Consider the following 17,779-nt stretch of genomic DNA (forward strand, 5'->3'; position numbering starts at 1 on the left):
AGAAATGAGAGTGTAAACAACATTAATTCATATTTCAGTTCCTAAAGCTCTGCAACTCTTGCAAATGTATATTTGTAAAATTTAGAAACAACCTCGTTAACGAGTAAGCCAAGAATTTTCAATTGTATTGAAATTATTTCATACATAACTCAATATTATACACAAGTTCGCGGAGAAGTGCAAAACGCGGGAATTAGTTCTTACTAAATTGGAATATTAAATTGATTGTACACTTAAAACTTATATTCATCCTGTTATTATACCAGCCAGAACATCACTTTTGCCTCGCACATAAATTGTGTAAACTAGACGAAGTGCATCCAGCCAGCCATCCAATGATTCCCAAGTGTCAGCAACCTTGATAATGCAAGTAAAAATGAAGATTAGAGCTGCATTTTCAAAATCTAAAAGAGATGCTCGTGTTTCTAGATTGAGATGAAATCACATGTCAAAGATTTCATCTCAAATATGAAATCAACCGTTGTATAATTAATTAAATTTGGATTTAGGATATCCATTTTTAAAGAACAATGGTGATCAGTGGTGAATACTTGGGAAAGACAAAAACACCTGAATGGACTTTGCCTTTCTGTGCAAATGCACGGAAAAACTATTCGAAGCATGGAGGTTATGCCCCCTATGTGCAGTGATTACTTCATTATGAAAGAGGTCATTGGCTGTCACTCCAATGTCTGTGTCGTAATTAAATGTTGTCCTCAATCAAAATTGATTTAGTGCAAATTGATTAAACAATATTTGATAAGTGCAGAGGAAACGTATGGAAAAACTCAGAACAACAAACTGTTGCTTACCAGGTAAAACGATCCGTGACTTGTATCTATGCAGAGCCCTGCACCAGGTGGTAAGGTCAGATCAGCGCATGCTGATACAGAAATTATATCTGCTATATCTACTTTGATAGTCTTCTTATCCCCATTCACCGGATCTACTGATCTTCCTGAGAGGCTTTGAGGCGCTTGTTTATGATCTCCTCTGGGTACCTGAATGAAAGAATGCAAATTATTTAATCAAAATTAGCAGTTGTAAGACTAGAACCTATAGGGTTACGAATGATTTTTAAACTAACTAAAAAAGTTCAATTTGTCAGCCGCATCTTACCTGCTGAAGCTTTTCATGATCCAAAAGGAACTCTGACCGTTTCCAGTCATTATGGGGTGCAATCATTGACCCCACAGGAGGTGCAGTTAAATATCCAACTTTAAGGTGTGGTAATGGTAGCTGTGAAAAATGAGTTCTGTCAAAGTTAGTATTTAAATGAATGATTCCATCAACTACCACTGACATTACAAAGTAATGAAACAATAATATCGGATGGTATATATCAATCCAAGGAGGATAAGTTAACTTCTAAAGAAAATAATATAAGTTGTCTCACTGCAAGTACTACTTGAGGGGATGAGACGTGAGAACCAATAATCCAATAAACCCCATGGTTTCTTAGTTGAAACAAAATTCAGAAAGCTAGAAAGAGCAATATTTTTTAAGTCGTTTAAATGATAAATTATGTAGCATCTTGCAATGTTCATCCGGATATTTTAGGATAAATTGTACTCACCATAGAGCGCACCAACCGCAAGGCACTGCTATAAACCTGTTAAATACACTAAAATAATGAGTAAAAACTATACATAAGCAGATTGCATGATTAAAATACGAGAAAAAAATTAACAGGATCCACGGATAAATAGTGGCTTCTTACTGAATAATTTGGTTTCAGTGCATGAGCAGCAGCAATATATATTGCAGACTGGCTGTACAATTCATTGGGTGAAACTTCTTGAGCACTCACTGACCCCCCAGTTCTTAAAGTGTCCTCTGCTAATCCATACTGTGAAGGCATTAAGCTAGTCAAATATTAACTCTTAATACTATTACATACATGCCAATACAAGACAGCAAAGTATAATGTGCCATTAAATATGTGTAAACTGAAGAAGCAATATGACCAGAACAGTTCCAAGATTGTAAATTGCCCGATGGAAATCAAATTGCAACTGTATGGCTGCACGAAACTGCATCAAAGAATATGGAAAAGTCAAAAGTGGAAGAGGAAATGTGCTATATTCAGAGAACATGGCTGATGTAAAACAATTTTTTGTCACTTCCATCTAATTCCCTCCAAAAAACTGTTACCTTGCTGATTGCAGTTCTCACAATCTTTTGCTTTTCTCGGGCTGGAACAATGGCACTGAGTTCCTAAATTGGAAATCAATTTTTTAAGCCAAGACAATACAAACAAATTAACTGAGAATTTCTAATAAAGAAAATTATGAATTTTATAATAATGAAGTACAATTTTTGCAAAATAATTCTCAGGCCATAGGGAAATATATTCTGAAAAAGAGAAGAGAGTTGGCTATGATTAAAAAAAATAAAGGGGAAAGGTACATATGTGGTGCAGCGGTTTGAAGATTTTATCCCATTCTTTTCTTTTTCATTTATAGAAGCTTTTGAGATAATATTGTCCATCCACAGCCAAACTAACACTAAGTTGAATTTTTCTGACATGGATTAATGATTGAACTGTGCCCATGGATGCTTAATTACAGCATTGAATGAGCCAGAAGAGCTGATATACCACTTTCAAGTTTAGGTGATTAATTATAATACTTGAAAAGATATTTATGACTGCACAATTCATGAGATTTATTCAACAGGGCCCAAAGTGCATTTGGTATAAAGAAAGTTTCAGATGAAGTGAAAAGATCCAAGTCTCAGGGAGAAATGAAAATGTGTTTTTAAAAAGCATTTAATGTAGCTTCTCCTAAAATTCTATTTTCATTACTTGCAATATACATATGTATCAATGGGGGAGACACAAACATGCAGCTAGAAGCATGAAACAATGCAAATACACTATTATTTTTAATTACCGTTTGTATGAAATAGTGAAATGCTGGTACACAGGAAAATTAAATATACCTGAAGAGCAAGTCCCCAATTATTGAGTGCCTGAAATAGATTCCGTGAATGTTAGTAACAAGGGATAATTGTCAAGAAAATCAAAAGTGTAGGAACAGAGAGTGTACAAAATAAAGCAAATATAACAAAGGAAACAAGAAAGACTGTTTCAAATTCATGTTTGGATATTATAAGAATTTGTAAGACAAACTCTTAAAAATAAATTGAGAAGAACCTGCGGACTGTTCCAGTTAAGTTGAACCGCTTTTTCATAATTCCTTGTTGCCTGGGAAAAATATTAAAAAAATTAGATAAGTTATGATAGGCCTCTCTCAATCAACCAAACCTTGACAGCTATAACCAAAATGTGAATATTTCTTCCATTGAAATTCAGTTCTTTGCCCAGAATAATCCAAAATATGCATGAAAATCATTAATAAAAGGAAGCATTTACTTTTACTGACCTGCTTCCACAGCTCTTCAGCTTCCTTTGTGCGGCCACGCATCTTTGCCCGATCAGAAATTGCTATAGCCCAATTGTAGAAAGCCTGAATACAATCAAATGTAGCGGAAACTGAAAAGTAAAGACCTGCACTTTTGTTTAAAAACGCAAACATACTTAGGCAAATAGGAACAATTTTGAGCTTTCCTATTGTTAGAAGTTTCACATCGATTACAGATAAGGCCAATTTAGAGTATATAAGTGAGGGCAAACCTCACCTTACAAGCCGGTTTTGTGGGGTTGAGTTAGGCTTAAAGTTCACTTCTTAACATGATATCAAAGCTATGGTTAGAGCCTATCCTAACAATATTTGTTGTTTGTTGGCATGTTGTTCCATCCGCTATCGAGCAGTTATCGGACCACCTATTAATGTCTAGTCTCACGCTCAAGATGATGTCTATACCTCGACTGAGGTGAGTGTGTTGGAAATCTCACATAGATTAGAGATAAGGTCAATTTATAATATATAAGTGGGTGCAAACTTCACCTTACAAGCCGGTTTTGTTTGTTTGAGTTAGGCTTAAAGTCACTTCTTAACATGGTATCAGAGCTATGGTTAGAACCTATCCTAGCGATATTTGTTGTTTGTTGGGCATATTGTTTCACTCACTATTAGGCCACTATCGGACTACTCATTAATGTCTAGTCTCACGCTCGAGATGTATATACCTCGACGTGAGGGGGGTGTGTTGGAAGTATCACATCGATTAAAGATAAGATCAATTTAGAGTATTACAAACTGGTTTTATGGGGTTGAGTTATAATTAAAGTCCACTTATTAACACCTATTATATAAATAGACTTTGACAAAGGTACTACTTGTGTATCATCAAAATATGAACAGCATTTTCCTGCAGATAGATGGGCTACTGATACCGCAGGGCTAGCGAGATAGCACAGGTCACTACTCCCACCAGGTATGGATACCTGATATTTGGTGAAGCATGCCTGGTTATGTAAAATGTAGCTCATACTAATACTAATACAATGGAATTGTGGGATTAAATGACCAGGAAATTCCAAAAGGGTTACATATGGACAACAAATTTCTTTAATTAACAAGGGTGATAATAATAAAAGATCTAGAAGTTCTGAACACATGCCACAGAATTTTGAGGGTCTGAACCACTCAATGCTAAAAGGACCTAATTCCCTCTCGGAAATGACAGGATGATCCGACTCTCAACCACCCCTCTTATTTATAAACAACATGCCTTGTTCAAACTATTTCAGCTCAGTAACCTAACCCATGGACTTACTAAGTATCAACTAACGGATAACTAATGAAAGAAACATACACCAGTTTTCCAGTTATTTAATTTTGAAGCACTGTGACCAACCCAACCAGACCACTGCAGGCAGCCCAAAATGAACTTACACTTCTGCATCAAATGAAAAACATGTGAGTGCTCCTGTAGTCCTCTAGTGGTCTATTTTCTTCTTCATTATTAGCCATGAAAAAGAAAATCATCATCACTGCTTAGCTGTAATGAGACATCCTGGTTCCCCTGTGAATTGCATGACAACTTTTTCCTTGGTACTCACTGTCCTTAGTGGATTGGGTTTGACCCTTTAAACTCGTAATTTTATTTCTCCTGATTTGTCAGTCACTCTTCTTCATTGTCGTTGTCCTCCTTCTCTTAAAACCATGATCCAGTGGTTTTGATGATGATGGCTTGGATAATATGTTATACTTTGTTTCTGCACAATTTGTTGTCTCATTAATAGAGCAACATCAACCACCTTACAAGCATCCCAATCAAACTGAGAAGAAAGCCAAACACACGAGAGACACACCTCCATCTTTGACAGTGACCCATCCAAATCCATGCAAGAACACAAAGCTGGTGGCATTTGTAGCAATTCCTTGACTGGACAACCTGAGATACAAACACCTGTAGGCATGGCAGAACAGTACTTCACATATTCGCCCATTGTGGTCAACCCTTTAGGTTCCTAACTATCTCTTTTTGTCCGATGACCTGAAACTCTTCACCTTTTGGATATTTTGACTCACTGGTGAAATTTGATCTACCTTAAATTAATCTCTACATCTTCACCTTCAATTTTTCAAATTCTGCCTCATTACGATGTTGTTTCCTATCTGTTGAATATAGTGAAAAACTATATATTAGATTGATCTCCCTTGTGTTAAATACACACATAGGGTTCTCTATTTATAATAGAAGAAATATGGGCTAAGCCCAAAATACAAATGAGAAATAATAACAAACTAACTAAAAGATAAAAGATATAATATATCTAACACTCCCCCTCAAGCTGGAGCATACAAATTGTATGAACTAAGCTTGGAATAGATGAACTCAGTGTTAAACTAGATGATTTGTCTTCAAGAGTGTGAGGCAAACATAGATGAACTAACAGCAGCTTGTGAAACTTCAACTTCAAAAGTGGATGAAGGAAAGCAGTGGTGGACAATGACAATCTGCAAGGATTGATTCCCAATCAATGATGGATGAGTGACGGGATCAACAGTGGTAGCTGAAAGCTAAGAGCTACAAAACTGCAGGGACTACACTAAATTCTCATCAATGATGGATGGGTGACGGGATCAACAGTAGTAGCTGAAATCTACAAAACTGCAGGGACTACACCCATATATATGTGACTTGACTTGCAGTGTCTTGGAAACGTACTCCCCCTCAGTGTGAACGGCGGAAATGTGGAATATCACAATTGCTGGACCACTAAAACAAAACAAAATATTAAGCTACAATGCTGAAACAAAGACATCAAAGATCCAAAGATACGTTGGAGGTCCAAAATTCTTTGCTGGACAACTCCCAAGTGGTGATACTTAGTCGTGTATCACAAGAAGATCGGGCAAAACTCTAGCCCAAGAAGAACTGACACAGTTGCGTCTGTCTGAGGCGGTAGCGACTGTAGCGGCGGTTGACTGCTATAAAACTGTAGGGACTAAATTGCCATCACTGACTGATGGGGCCTGTAGTGGCTGGAAGCGACAAAACTACAGGGACTGCCATCACTAACTGACGAGGTGATGGGGGCCTACAGTGGTTGGAAGCATACGGTGCCTGGACAGCGGCAAACGGTGCCTGGACAGCGGCAAACGGCGCCTGGACAGCGGCAAACAGCGCCGGACAGCGGCAAACGGTGCCTGTACAACGGAAAACGGTGCTGGAACGGCATCAGCAGCTGAGAAGAAGAGAAAATGAACTGCCGACTGAAACTGTAGGGGCTGCCGGCGGCCATGGCGGCCGGCCGCCGGCAGACAGCAGAGATCACTAGAAGAGGATCAGAGAACCTGCTCTGATACCATGTTGAATATAGTGAAAAACTATATATTAGATTGATCTCCCTTGTGTTAAATACACACATAGGGTTCTCTATTTATAATAGAAGAAATATGGGCTAAGCCCAAAATACAAATGAGAAATAATAACAAACTAACTAAAAGATAAAAGATATAATATATCTAACACTCCCCCTCAAGCTGGAGCATACAAATTGTATGAACTAAGCTTGGAATAGATGAACTCAGTGTTAAACTAGATGATTTGTCTTCAAGAGTGTGAGGCAAACATAGATGAACTAACAGCAGCTTGTGAAACTTCAACTTCAAAAGTGGATGAAGGAAAGCAGTGGTGGACAATGACAATCTGCAAGGATTGATTCCCAATCAATGATGGATGAGTGACGGGATCAACAGTGGTAGCTGAAAGCTAAGAGCTACAAAACTGCAGGGACTACACTAAATTCTCATCAATGATGGATGGGTGACGGGATCAACAGTAGTAGCTGAAATCTACAAAACTGCAGGGACTACACCCATATATATGTGACTTGACTTGCAGTGTCTTGGAAACGTACTCCCCCTCAGTGTGAACGGCGGAAATGTGGAATATCACAATTGCTGGACCACTAAAACAAAACAAAATATTAAGCTACAATGCTGAAACAAAGACATCAAAGATCCAAAGATACGTTGGAGGTCCAAAATTCTTTGCTGGACAACTCCCAAGTGGTGATACTTAGTCGTGTATCACAAGAAGATCGGGCAAAACTCTAGCCCAAGAAGAACTGACACAGTTGCGTCTGTCTGAGGCGGTAGCGACTGTAGCGGCGGTTGACTGCTATAAAACTGTAGGGACTAAATTGCCATCACTGACTGATGGGGCCTGTAGTGGCTGGAAGCGACAAAACTACAGGGACTGCCATCACTAACTGACGAGGTGATGGGGGCCTACAGTGGTTGGAAGCATACGGTGCCTGGACAGCGGCAAACGGCGCCTGGACAGCGGCAAACAGCGCCGGACAGCGGCAAACGGTGCCTGTACAACGGAAAACGGTGCTGGAACGGCATCAGCAGCTGAGAAGAAGAGAAAATGAACTGCCGACTGAAACTGTAGGGGCTGCCGGCGGCCATGGCGGCCGGCCGCCGGCAGACAGCAGAGATCACTAGAAGAGGATCAGAGAACCTGCTCTGATACCATGTTGAATATAGTGAAAAACTATATATTAGATTGATCTCCCTTGTGTTAAATACACACATAGGGTTCTCTATTTATAATAGAAGAAATATGGGCTAAGCCCAAAATACAAATGAGAAATAATAACAAACTAACTAAAAGATAAAAGATATAATATATCTAACACTATCTTTTGCACTTTTTAAATTTTATTGTTTCTTCATTTACATGAATCAGTCCTTGATTCCTTTGCTCCCATCCTCCAATGAGAACAGTTCGAATTTCATCTTTGTTTCTGCTTCAACCATCTCAGTGACTGCTCTATTCTTCAAAACTTTCTCTTCCCTTCTATTTTATTGCTCCTAAGATTTCACCTCCATCTTTCAAGACTTCAACATCCCCTCTATTTTCTTCCTTCTAAGGTCTTTTACCTTCTCATTGTATTTTTGCACTAACAATTATCATTCTTCCTTGAGACTGAAAGCCTAAAACTTGCTATTCTCTATTGTGATTTCTTCAGGGACATCAAAAAACTGTTTCTTCATTATTGCCAAACTTGTAGGGCCCCTAGGTCCTCCCATCTACACTACCCATAGCTCCAAGATCAGAACTCTGGTAGTTGTATCGTTAAAAGAAATCTAGCATCTTTATTACAAAAATAAGGGAAGAAATCCCCAGTTTATAGAATAGGACACACACTGCATTTGGGTATTTGTGCCTTCCTATGCCACCATATGATCCTAATTTACTCTCACAAATGACAATACGATCCCTCTCCTAACCTCCCCTCTTATTTATAGACAGCATATCTGCTTCAACCTATTTTAGCACACAACCTAACTAACTCAACAATGTAACTAACTAACTACTGGGTATCAATCACTGACTCACTACATTAAATACTTGGTCAATACACTAGTTAGTTAGAGCATACTCAATATGTTTATTGACTATTAGTTTAGTTAGAGCAATTGGTTGCATATTTAAAAAACGTGTAAAGTAAATAAGTTGATATGTTGAACACCTAATCCGGGAATGAGAGATTCATAATACTACATCTAATCTTGTATATAAAAAACAAATGTTCATAAAATTGATTTGTTCATGTGGTGGTTATATGTTTCTAATGCACCTTCCGGTCTTTAATTTAAGGCACATTTTATAAGAAACTCATTGTCCTTTTATAAGGAATTTTATAACTTCTATACAACATCAGATTTATTTTCCTTGTTTGACTATATTAAATATTATGATTCTGTGTTTTATATTAATGAATAATGAGAAAAGAATATTTCAAGTCATTAATAATGAAAGTAAAATTGGTGCATTGGTAACAGTTTTTAAAACAAACAAAAAGAACTAAAATTTTATTGGTTCGTGTTATTCCGTTAGAAAGACCTTATATTAAGGCCCAAAGAGAGTATTTAGAACAAAAAATTACTTCTCATTTGTTTCTTATATATAGGACCAGAAGTAGCATCATTCTTGATCACTTGTCATTATCACATCCATGCTGATCATTTCATTATAAGAATCCCTCATTTCTTCCCAAATTTGGTCCAATTTTGAACTTTTCACATTCATGACTAACCCAAAAGACTCAAACTCATTCGATAAAATATTTGAGCTTGAGGATTTTACTGCCTGGCTCAGCTTGTTAATAGCTCAAATAAGAATAAAACAGTAAGAAAATAATAATATACAAATATTTACAGCTTCCACATATGCATATGCATGCCCATTTCAAAGGTTTTTTAAGTGGTATTTATTAGCATTTGCATACCAAGTCTGATTTGAGGTTTGGACTCATTAAGGCTTGACTGTTTTTGGCCATGCCCAACCATTTCTAATGTTCAACTCACCAACACTTGTATCCAGATCCTAGCCAAACTTTTGCTAGTGATTCATCTAAAACATTAAGGAGAAGGGTAATATTACATACATCATGTAGTGTGGGACAAAGGAGAGTGGCCTCATCATACTTCTTACAAGCCTCCTCCAGCAAAGCATCTTTGGAGGGTGAGGTAGAATCTGGACTAACATTATCTGCACTTTCCTGCACACCAGAAAGGATTCAATAGACAGCTTATGTAAAGCTTGGACCAAGTATAGCATAACTACAATTCAAACCAATAGAGATAGAACTTGGAAAGTTTATGTAAGAAAGGATAAGAAGGAAGATGAAATTTAGTAGCCATGCATTATTAGTGTTTGCATAGAAATTGTCCTTAGGTAGCTATGGATCCAAACTATTTCTTTTGCGCATTATTTCAGTTTTAATATAGTTATTAGTCAGATATAGAATGGTCAATTCAATGAAGCACAGTTAGTGGGTGATGTGATGCATAATATGTACAGAGATTAAGGGTAGTATTGGGTAGTTTTCTTACTAATTACTAAATGCAGGAGGAAACTTCTTGTTGTGGGGAGACCCTGCATTGCCTATATCTTATTCTGTAATTCTGGCCTAAAAACTAGATTGTTTCTATTAATTAATACATAATTCATTGTGGTTACTCTTGAGTTTAACATAAAGCGATAGAACTTTGTTTGCAGTGGATATCCAAGGAATTTCATTTGCTAAAATAATATGAAGTTGTAATTCCATTTCATCAGAAAACGAAAAATATTTATTTCAGTTACAATAATACAAAATATAAGTAGCCAACAAAATTCCATCATACGAATGGAATATCATGCCAGAATAACTTATACAGGACAACAAATTGAAAACATACAACACAAGTATCCCAACCACAAACAGAAGGAGAAAAAAGTCCAATAAGCAAAAAAAATAAAAATAAAACATGAAAAACCAGCCACTCGACTAACATCGGACCTGAAGTACTAATGCCCAATTGTATAATGCATCATAATCTTCAGGGTTCCTCTCAATTGCAGTAGCATACCTAGAAAATCCAAATAAGAAGTTACAAGTTTGAATAAATATGGACAAGTGCAGCCCCTACCAAGGAGCACCTACTATTTGCAAAAGATTACAAAGCAGATTGCAGTTTTGCACCGAGTGTTCGGCGTGGGTAATTCCCAGTAGCAAATAGAAGCGGCCATGTTACCTCCTGGCAGCAAATGTTAGAATCCTCTGTCGGGACCGGCCTTCATCATCAACACCTACAACGCTATTTATCAGATCCATAGCAGCGTTGTTCTGCTCTGCGTGCTGTTGCTGTCGTTCTGGGCTGAAATTTTTCAAACACAACAGTGTAAGCCGCAGTTCACGTTGCACAAAAGGAAAACAAGCTACCCAGAAATCAAACCCTTAAATCAATATCGCTTTGATTTACTATAGCCAAACAAAAAGAAATTCGCTAATAGAAGCTAAAATTAGAACCATTTCTTAATTAAATATTTTACACGCAGACGATCAACAATTCCTGTGTTCTACCATTCCGTAACTAAGCAAAAGATTGCATCAAGAAGTAAGCCAAGCGCATTATCGTTTTACGCTTCCTAATTCAATGAGGCGAAAGAGCAGTAACCTGTAAGGTGAGTTAGCTTCTTCTTTCTCCGGTTCGGAATCGTTTTTCAATCCGTTCAGTAATTCTCTCATGGTGAACGTACGGCTTCCTTCGTCTTTCCGAAGCTGCGGAGTGGGAGAAGGATTGGCGTTGGCCTCATTGGAACGGACCGTCGTTTTCCTGAGATCTGCGTCTTTTACCGCGGGATCAGCTTTTGATTCCGATTTCGGCCCCAATTGTGCTTGCGCTTGTTCCGTCCGCACGGGTTCTGTTTTTGGCTGCGGATTTGGTACGGGTCCGGGTGCCGATCCCGATTCCGGTACCAGTTGCGCTTCTGTTCTTTCTGCCGGCACTGGCTCGTGACGGTTTAGCGACTCCGGTTCGGGCATTTCGAGATGTTAGGGTTTTAGAGAGAGTGAAATGGAAGATTGAGGAGAAAAGCGAGTTTTGCTCCGATCCGAGTCGAGAAATGGGAAGTGGGAGGACTGAAGGAAGGAGACAGCGTGAGCGAAACACTTTTTAATTGGTATAATTTTCGTTTGCCTTTCTTTATCACTGATGTATGAAAACATGGAAGAACTAGAATAAAAAGAGGTAAAAAAAAATTACAAAAAAAGTAATTTATTTAATTGTATCCGTGTTTAAACTAATTAGTGTGAATGATTGATTAATAAAGTTTGAACTTATTGATGAGTTTGTTAATAGTTTAAATAATGATTGTAATAATGAGGTTTAAATTTAAATTCTCATTACATTTGTTAAAGAGTGTAAAGTACTTTTTTATTTTGAAATATGTCAAAATTGTTTTATTTGTTATTTTTAATGTATTTTTATATGATTTTTAATAAAATAAAACATGTTTTAAAGAAAAATCACTAATGCCACGTCCTAAAAGCATTAATTATTCAATTAGACTTTTGAACAGGTATATTTAAACTTTAATTGCTTTTTTAATATTGGTTAATGTGAGAATTGTATAATATTGTATAGATAGATTTTGAGAAAAGAACAGTTTAACCGATTCAATTTACATAAGTTTTAAACAACACTAGAAAATTTGAGACTTTAAAAAGGATATTGATGTGAGGGATTAAATATTATTAAAAAACAAATTACAATTGATTGTATTAAATAGATATTCAAAGAGTAAGTAAATAACTTTCCTATTTTTCTGATCAAATTTTTCTTAGTTTTTTATTAAATGAATATTTGGCATATGAAATCCATCACACAAAACATACATTCTTTTAGAAGGAAAAGTCATTCGAGCAATCAAATGAGACTTCATAATTAATCCGTAAATTGGTCTAATGTTTTATCACAACTTCCTCCGCGTTATTAAAAGTATAAAAAACAAGAAATCTATTTGAATAAAAAAAACTTATAAAATTTTACAACTTTTTAAATAGTATTTTGGTTAAATATGTTTTTAGTCCCTCAACTATCAAGCGATTTTAGTTTTCGTTGCTCTTTCAAATTTTAGTACACTTTGATTTTTGTCTGAAATTATAATTTTTAGTCATTTGTGATTAATGATGTTAATTTTTTTCTTAAGTTGTTAATGGTGTGTCACATATTTTTTCTTTTTCTAAAATGTGTCAGACCCTGTCACCTGTGAGGCAGACCCTTACACTTGAGGAAAATATTAGACCTTGAAACCAAGCTCTGAACAGATCGGTTCCTTGGGCAGTGGTCATCGGAGCCATCGACGACATCGGAAAGGCCTTCGCCTGCCAGCTGGTAGAGTGAGGGCTCAACCTCATCCTCGTTAGCATAACCTTGCAGAAGCTAAAAGTCGTTGCGCGTGAAATCAAGGCGAAGAATCCGAACGCGCGCATGAAGGTGGTGGCGATGGACTTCGCGTGCGGGGATCTGTCAGAGGGATATCTATCGCAATGTCAGGTACAAGTTATTACAATGTTGGTTTTAGGGTAAAGTTAGTAGAGGAGTGATGATGAATAGGAAGGATTAATTAATTAATTAATTGTTAAGAATATTATGAGTGAAGGTACCACTGTATGTTGCAACGAAGATGGTGTCAAAGGTGGCTTTTATTGAGAAAGATTCAGTTTTTATACCAACGGCTGAAGCTTATGGAAGAGCTGCAATGGATGAAATTGGGTATAAGTATAAGTATAAAGATAAGAAGCAGATGGGTGACACAGGAAAGCGCAGCAACTCACAATTCTTTTTCAAGACTCTGATTATTCCTCCCCACCTAAAATAACATCCATAGTACTTATCTTCCCTAAAAGCCCTTCCACTGTTCATACAAAATTCAGATGCCAAAGGGCATAACGTAAGGGAGCAAGAAACAATTAATTTGGGAAAAAAATAACAAAAAACGAACCTATGAAAAATGCAAGACCCACACAATACACATAGTTAGAGAACATTGCAGGGAGCAAAAGAGAAAACAGAGAAAAAAAAGTGGAGGACTGTTGAAGAGAGGGAGAGACTCGTGATTTGAGAACGCCACACGCACCCTTCCATCTTTGAAACAAAAGCTTCAAAATTTTGGTTCAAGATAAAGGGATTTGTTTAAAATCTAAAAAGAAAGAGAACTGCACAACAAAACTTGGATGTGACAAAACAGAGAAAGAAGAAGGATCATTCATTTGGGAGTGTTGTTTTGAAGGAAAAAGGTGAAGTTTTTTCATAGATCAGAGGTGATGTCGTGTTCTTCTTCATCTAGGTCTGAAGATGACGATGGGGTTCAACTCCTGCCGAAAGGGGTATCACCCGCAAACTTTCATGTGTTATTGTTAAACTTGGTTTCAAGGTCAACATTTTCCTCAGGTGATAAGGTTCTGCCTCACAGGTGATAAGGCTCAGACACGTTTCAGAAAAAGGAAAAATAACGTGGCACATCATTAGTCACCTAAGATAAAAAATTAACACCGTTAGTTATAAAGGACTAAAAATTATAGTTTTCTTAAGGATCAAAGTTTAAAAAAAGAACGAAAACTAAAATTAGTGATAGTTAAGAGAATAAAAACATATTTACCTATAATTTTTTAATTATTTTTTTTTCTCAAAATAAACTTGATTTTAGTTACATTACTTTTCTAACACCGAAACCATATAAATAAAACAAGTAAAGTTCAATAATATATCTGAAATCAGTTAATATAATAATCATTATAGTTCAACAATTCATTCAATCATCAAACTCAATTTAGATGAACATCAACGATAAACTTCCTGAAATTTATAATATATGTAAAATAAAATTTTTAAATCTTTCAACTCAACTTATATATAAAGATAACAAAAATGTATTTAACGATACGAATAAAATTTATAACGATAGTTTATATTTTATTAAGTTGAATTTAATTAACATTAATATTAAATTATATTTTTATTAAATTAAATTTAATAAAAAATAAATTTTAATTTATATTTAATTTAATTTATATTATATATATTTTTAAAGAAGCATAAGTTCATATTCGAGCCAGTATGTAATTATAATATAGTTTAAAAACATCCAATATCTAAACTTAAGATTTTAAAAATATTTCAAAGACTCCCTCAATAATAATAAATTATGAATTTGAGTTTCTGCTTCACAGTGTTCTAAAAGATTACTTCAATGATCACAAGACATGAAAGAAGTTGTAACTTTCTTTCAAAAAATCAAATATTTCATTTTGATATTAAGCTAAATAAATTCATTATATTTTAAAATACTAATTTCTTTTAAAGAAAATAAGGTAATACTTATACTTTTTAAAAAATAGTTAATAATTATATTATAAAAGTGTAAAAAGAAAGTAATTTCTTTATATAAAACTTAATTTTTAATATTGAGTACTTAATGCCTGTTTATGTAAAACTCGTAAAAGAAATTCTTATAAGTTAAGATAAGGGAAATATATTATTGATAAGAAAAAGAAAAAAATAAATTATTATTTTTTATCATTTTAATAGCTTTTTCAAACAAAAACGATGTTATTTCTCATACATGAAACAATAGTCTATAATAACATTAAGAGTTTTATTAGGTTTTAAGATACTGTTTTCCTTATTTTGGAAAAAATAGAAAAGGTTTTTTCACTTTTATTTATAGTTTTCTATATAAATATTAAACAGATCATTGAAGAGGTCTAGTTGGATTGATTAAACAAATCTGTGAATTGATTTTTATAAAGCTTTCATATAAATAAATAAATATATATATATATATATATATATATATATATATATATATATATATAAAAGAAAAAAAGAAAAGAGATTCAAATGTTGCTTACTTACTATTGTACTTCTGCATTAATGCAAGAAAAAGAGATGGGTATAATCTTGATTCGAATTTTTTAAGTTGGGTAACCATGAAAGATGATAACAGAGAAACAAAATTAGAAAGGGAAAAGGCATGTTTTTTATATCATATTACAATTACAATGATAAAGTAAAACAAAAATATTAATGATTCACAGGATAGATTGATCACAACACAAACTAAAAAGACTATAGAAAAAAAAGGAAAGAAAAGAAAAATTGAACAACATCAACAAACTGCATAAGAGAGTAATAGAACATAAACATAATACAGTCGATAAATACAATTAAAAAATTCAATATTTTAGTAGAGAATTGTAAGCATGGATTACTTTAGGATGTTTTTAAACGGATGAAATTAGAATAAGAAAATCAAATATTATATTTTGTTTCTTATGACAAATTTAAATATAAAAATATTAAAATTATATGATATGATTTTGAAAGTGTTTTCTTTGCAGTGAGTATTAAATATTAGTTATTAACAATTAATAGAAATGTAGATAATTTTTTTAAAGTATTTTTATTTGGTATGTCGTGAGTAACCTATATCTCACCCAAAAGATATTAGGTTGTTGCCAATGTTTACTTCTTCTTTTTTTCAAAATTTATACTTTTATCAATTGCAAACTTGAGTCTAAGGAATTAATGGTATGTGTGTCATCTTGGAATGGGTTTAATGTGAGTAGCTCGTATCACACTTATAAGGGATATGAGCATTCGTGTGTGTAAGACCCTAGAACCTCATGAACTTACCTAGTTGTAAAAAAGTTTAAGTTATAATGTAAAATAAAGTGTTGTCAGACTTGACATGGTTTATTATTTTATTTATAACTTTTTGTAGAAAATATAAACTTAGCTGATTCTTCTTTCATTGGATAGTAGACTCAAAGAGCTTCGATTTGAGTACTCATACGCGTATTTTCGACTTCGGTAAGGGGGTCAACCGGACTGTCAAAGTTGCGATAAATTTTGCTGCTGGGGATTTGCGTGAGCAGTAATTTTTTTGGATTGTAGACAATGTGAGCTGGCTTGGCTGCGGTTCCTTTTGTGGAAATATTTTGGGGACCCTTTCAGACATTCCCTCCATGTTTTGGGGCTGCAAAGGAGTATGGGGCATTGTTTTATTGAATTATCTTTACTAAATAACAATTCCATGGGTCCTTGTGTGTCTAGGAATCATTTCCTTTAATTCCAAAGCTGAATGAGTGTTTTGGACAGCAGAGAAAGGCTCTTAGTGAGAGTATTTCGAAAATTCTAAGTGTGCTAAGTGTGGAGGTTGTCTTGGCCTGTGAAAGAAGAGAGGGATTCCAATAAACTAGAGTTCTACCAAGGTTGTAGAAGAGATCAAGTTAAAGTATTCAAGGCTAAAGGTAAGGGGGTTTAACTTGGGATATAACATAGTATATGATGGGTAGTAAGGGGGTTTAACTTGGGATATAACATAGTGTATGATGGGTAGAAGGTAACCATATAAAGTGTTTCATGCTTTCTTCCTTGTGTGTTGGGATTAAATTTAACATGTTGAAGCATGTGTTTTTCTTCTTGGTTGTAAGTTTTATGAGTTTTGAGTATAACTTGAGTTTTGGATATAATACGCAGAATCTAAAACTGAACTGTTTCAATTTTTCCCAGATTTATTTGAGACCCTTCCCGATGTCCAAATTAGTCTTATGAGTAGTCAAATTAAAGATAATTGAGTCTAGTTTCCAGAAAATCAAGAATCAACTCAATTGGAGTTCGGTAGAGCGAGTAATGAACAAAGGAATTAGCAAAGGTTAAAACTGAGAAGACCAGAGCGTGGTGAAATTTTCCCCTGTTTAATAATTTTACTGCAGCTAGATCTGTAGTCCAAAAATTTAGATTTATATGTCCAAATAAAGATATTTGAGTCTAGTTTCCAGAAAATCAAGAATTAACTCAATTGGAGTTCGGTAGAGAGAGTAATGAGCAAAAGAATCAGCAAAGGTTAAAACTGAGAAGACCAGAGCGTGGTTAAATTTTCCGCTTTTAATAATTTTACTGCAGTTAGATCCGTAGTCCAAAAATTTAGATTTATATTTCCAAATAAAGATATTTGAGTCTAGTTTCCAGCAAAGCAAGAATCAACGCAATTGGAGTTTGGTAGAGAGAGTAATGAG

At 34.9% G+C, this 17,779-nt stretch overlaps 1 protein-coding gene across 2 annotated transcripts; it reads right to left on the bottom strand.

The window, feature by feature from the left end:
* Positions 1-5: 5 nt before the first annotated feature.
* On the bottom strand, positions 6-11,896 carry LOC108322799 (protein HLB1). 2 transcript variants are annotated; one of them, XM_017555049.2, is made up of 14 exons: positions 11,373-11,894; positions 10,950-11,072; positions 10,715-10,784; positions 9,818-9,931; positions 3,387-3,470; positions 3,158-3,208; positions 2,944-2,973; positions 2,155-2,217; positions 1,968-2,033; positions 1,721-1,849; positions 1,577-1,612; positions 1,120-1,239; positions 813-1,001; positions 6-357 (listed from the first exon to the last, which is right to left on the bottom strand). In XM_017555049.2, the coding sequence occupies exons 1-14, from the start codon at positions 11,738-11,740 to the stop codon at positions 247-249; spliced, it is 1,554 nt and encodes a 517-aa protein (XP_017410538.1). In that variant the 5' UTR covers positions 11,741-11,894; the 3' UTR covers positions 6-246. The 2 variants fall into 2 exon arrangements, with proteins under 2 accessions (XP_017410538.1, XP_052730112.1); XM_052874152.1 differs by lacking the exon at positions 6-357 and adding an exon at positions 423-692 and having other exon boundaries at positions 11,373-11,896.
* Between the last annotated feature and the right edge of the window lie 5,883 nt (positions 11,897-17,779).

This window comes from Vigna angularis, chromosome 3 (genome assembly GCF_016808095.1).
Source record: "Vigna angularis cultivar LongXiaoDou No.4 chromosome 3, ASM1680809v1, whole genome shotgun sequence".
Lineage (NCBI taxonomy): Eukaryota > Viridiplantae > Streptophyta > Magnoliopsida > Fabales > Fabaceae > Vigna > Vigna angularis.